This window comes from Limulus polyphemus, unplaced genomic scaffold (genome assembly GCF_000517525.1).
Source record: "Limulus polyphemus unplaced genomic scaffold, Limulus_polyphemus-2.1.2 Scaffold220, whole genome shotgun sequence".
NCBI lineage: Eukaryota > Metazoa > Arthropoda > Merostomata > Xiphosura > Limulidae > Limulus > Limulus polyphemus.
In genome coordinates this window covers 373219-375719 of record NW_013665830.1, presented here as the reverse complement: position 1 = coordinate 375719, position 2501 = coordinate 373219, and the positions used below count along the sequence as shown (strand labels likewise).

Here is a 2501-nt window from a genome sequence, read left to right as displayed (position 1 = left end):
CGGTACGTAGTCCTTCGGTCGTCTAGTAGGTAGGTAGACGACTTAGTCGTGTAGTGTGACGACGTACGTCTAGATACTAACCTACGAGGACGAAGAACTTATATATATATATATATATATATATATAATTAATTACCATATTTGTCCCTATTACTGCATGTATGTTTCATGATCCTGAAGTTAGGTCTGAAGATGAGCCTAATTTGTGCTAGAGGAAGAACATAGTAATTTGAGTCTTTAAAAGTGCCTTACTAGGAAGTGCTAGAGGCTAGCCCTTTAGCTCAGTTGGTAGAACACTTGCTTGGTGTGTGTTGTGTGAGAGAGAGGTCTTATATTGAAATCCAAAGTAAAGAAAAAATATATTCCAAAAAAGTAAAATGTAGCATAGCAAATACTTAATAAAGTATATATATATATATATATATATACACAAACACACCATACATTCTTGTAAAACGATTTATTAATATTGTTTGTTATCTTAGAAATTTCTATATTTACATCTAAAACATTGCTTAAGCTATCTAAAGTTGTAAAGTCAGTAAATATAGACTTACACATCCTTCATTTCCTGAGGTAGCATAATATCTCTTGGGCGAACAAGACTGTCACTTAGCTCCACAACCCGAAGTGTTACTTCAGGGTTAGGAGTACCTGGCTAAATGGTAAAAGAACAAATATTTATTAAACTAAAGATAAGTAATTTAAGTTATTTGGGTAATATATTCAACAGTTGCCAGATAAGTTATCATGTTGTTAAATATAATATAGAAAACATGACAGTCACATGGTTTTTTGTTTTATATGTAAAAATGTAACACATGTATTACATATGAAAATGGCAGCCATGTCTATCATGTGATTACAGTGAAATAAATTAAGTTAAACAGACACCATCCATGTGGCTATGATATATTATAATAAAAATAAATCATGCTTGCCAGCCTCTGTTTATTTACTTCAAACTAGTTAAAATTTATTAATACATTTGTCAACATGTTGATACACCATTAAGTTGATCAGAGTGGGATGAATGGGAATATCATCATATTTTACCATTTCACAACTACTGGGATTATATCATTTAGTTATAATCAAGTAAATTTTCATGCAGGTATTCTGCATGTGATTAGTAATGTTTTTGTAAGCAGAATGTATGAAGGATGTAAATGGACTAATTCTTTACCCAATATAAAGTTGATATGCTACAATGTTTTCCATAGGATTTATAGTTAACTGGCTCTGTTTCTTTGTCACACACGTTTGAAGGGGGGGTCATATTTATTTCATTGGGTGGTACAGATATTTGTACTATTTGGTATGGGGGTTAGGGTTTATCTTTCTTGAACATGTTCAATTGGAATAATCATAGATGTAAGTAACCTAAGGATTGTTAAATAATGCACTTCGACACTAATGTGATTTTAAAATGTGGAATTTCATTATTCTTGATGTCATCCTTGGCCTATGTGGATAGGAAGTATTCTTGATTTTTCCTTATTCTAGTGTGATATGATCTCAACTTGCTCTCTCCAACAGCCAGCTGTCCAGTTAAATGAAGACATATACATTATGAATAAAAATTCTGTTTATTAGCTCACTTGTGTTTGTTTTAATTTCCATTGCTGTCCATGTTCATTTCATTTTCTGCAAGGCATTTCCAGAACTTATATTTTATGAATATGTAATACTTTTCTGACAAGCATTAGTGTACTTCAATACTCTAAAAGTGTAATTCTTATTCATATTGTATCTGTATCATACATAAAATTATACCAAATGTTGTCCATATGGACACTGTATGTATGAAAACTTATAATGCAAGAGAAACAAATGTTGACTGTTTCATCCAGGAAAATGTACTAGCTTTTATAATCATATGGTTAATGGCATAATACATGAAAATACATAACAGTACTGATTATTTTACTACTCCATAAATAAAAATACAACTTTTAACAAAAATATTAATATACTGTATTTTACAAATAAATAAAATACATGGCACAATATTCAAATGAACTTGTGAACAAAATTAATAACATTACTTTCCTTAATGTATTTTCTCTTAAGTCATATGTGATGAAATCAAAATTTGCTTACCTTGGGATATCTTAAGTTTATTATTTTGGGATAAATATTATTTTCATCACCAAAATTTCCATAAAATGGATATTTCATTTCGTGGATGTTACTGTCATTAAAAGTTGCAAAACAAAGTTTCTTTCCATCTTCTGACCACCAGATGGCAATGTTTGTGAACAAAATTTCTTCTACACAAAAAATGACAGAAAAAAATTCACACAGAAATAAGAATTTAACTTAAGAAATTTATCAAGTAGATAAAAAATATTCTAGAAAAACCTACAAAATGAATTATTTACCACACGTCATAAGATAGATCTAGCATAAAAGTTTTTTTCATTTGGTTACTATGTTCAAAATGTAATTTAAACATTAGCATTCTTGCATAAGAAAAATAAAATTTTCAATGTGACATA

The 2501-nt window shown here is 29.5% G+C and overlaps 1 protein-coding gene across 1 annotated transcript in view; it reads right to left on the bottom strand.

The window, feature by feature from the left end:
- Nucleotides 1-2501, bottom strand: part of LOC106478517 (prolyl endopeptidase FAP-like) — a 290108-nt gene that overhangs the window by 25338 nt on the left and 262269 nt on the right. Inside the window, exons 9-10 of the mRNA XM_022382141.1 lie at nt 2104-2273; nt 558-658 (exon numbers count right to left, since the gene is read on the bottom strand). Of these exons, the coding sequence (XP_022237849.1) occupies nt 558-658; nt 2104-2273 (271 nt within the window). The remainder of the gene's footprint in view (nt 1-557; nt 659-2103; nt 2274-2501) is intronic.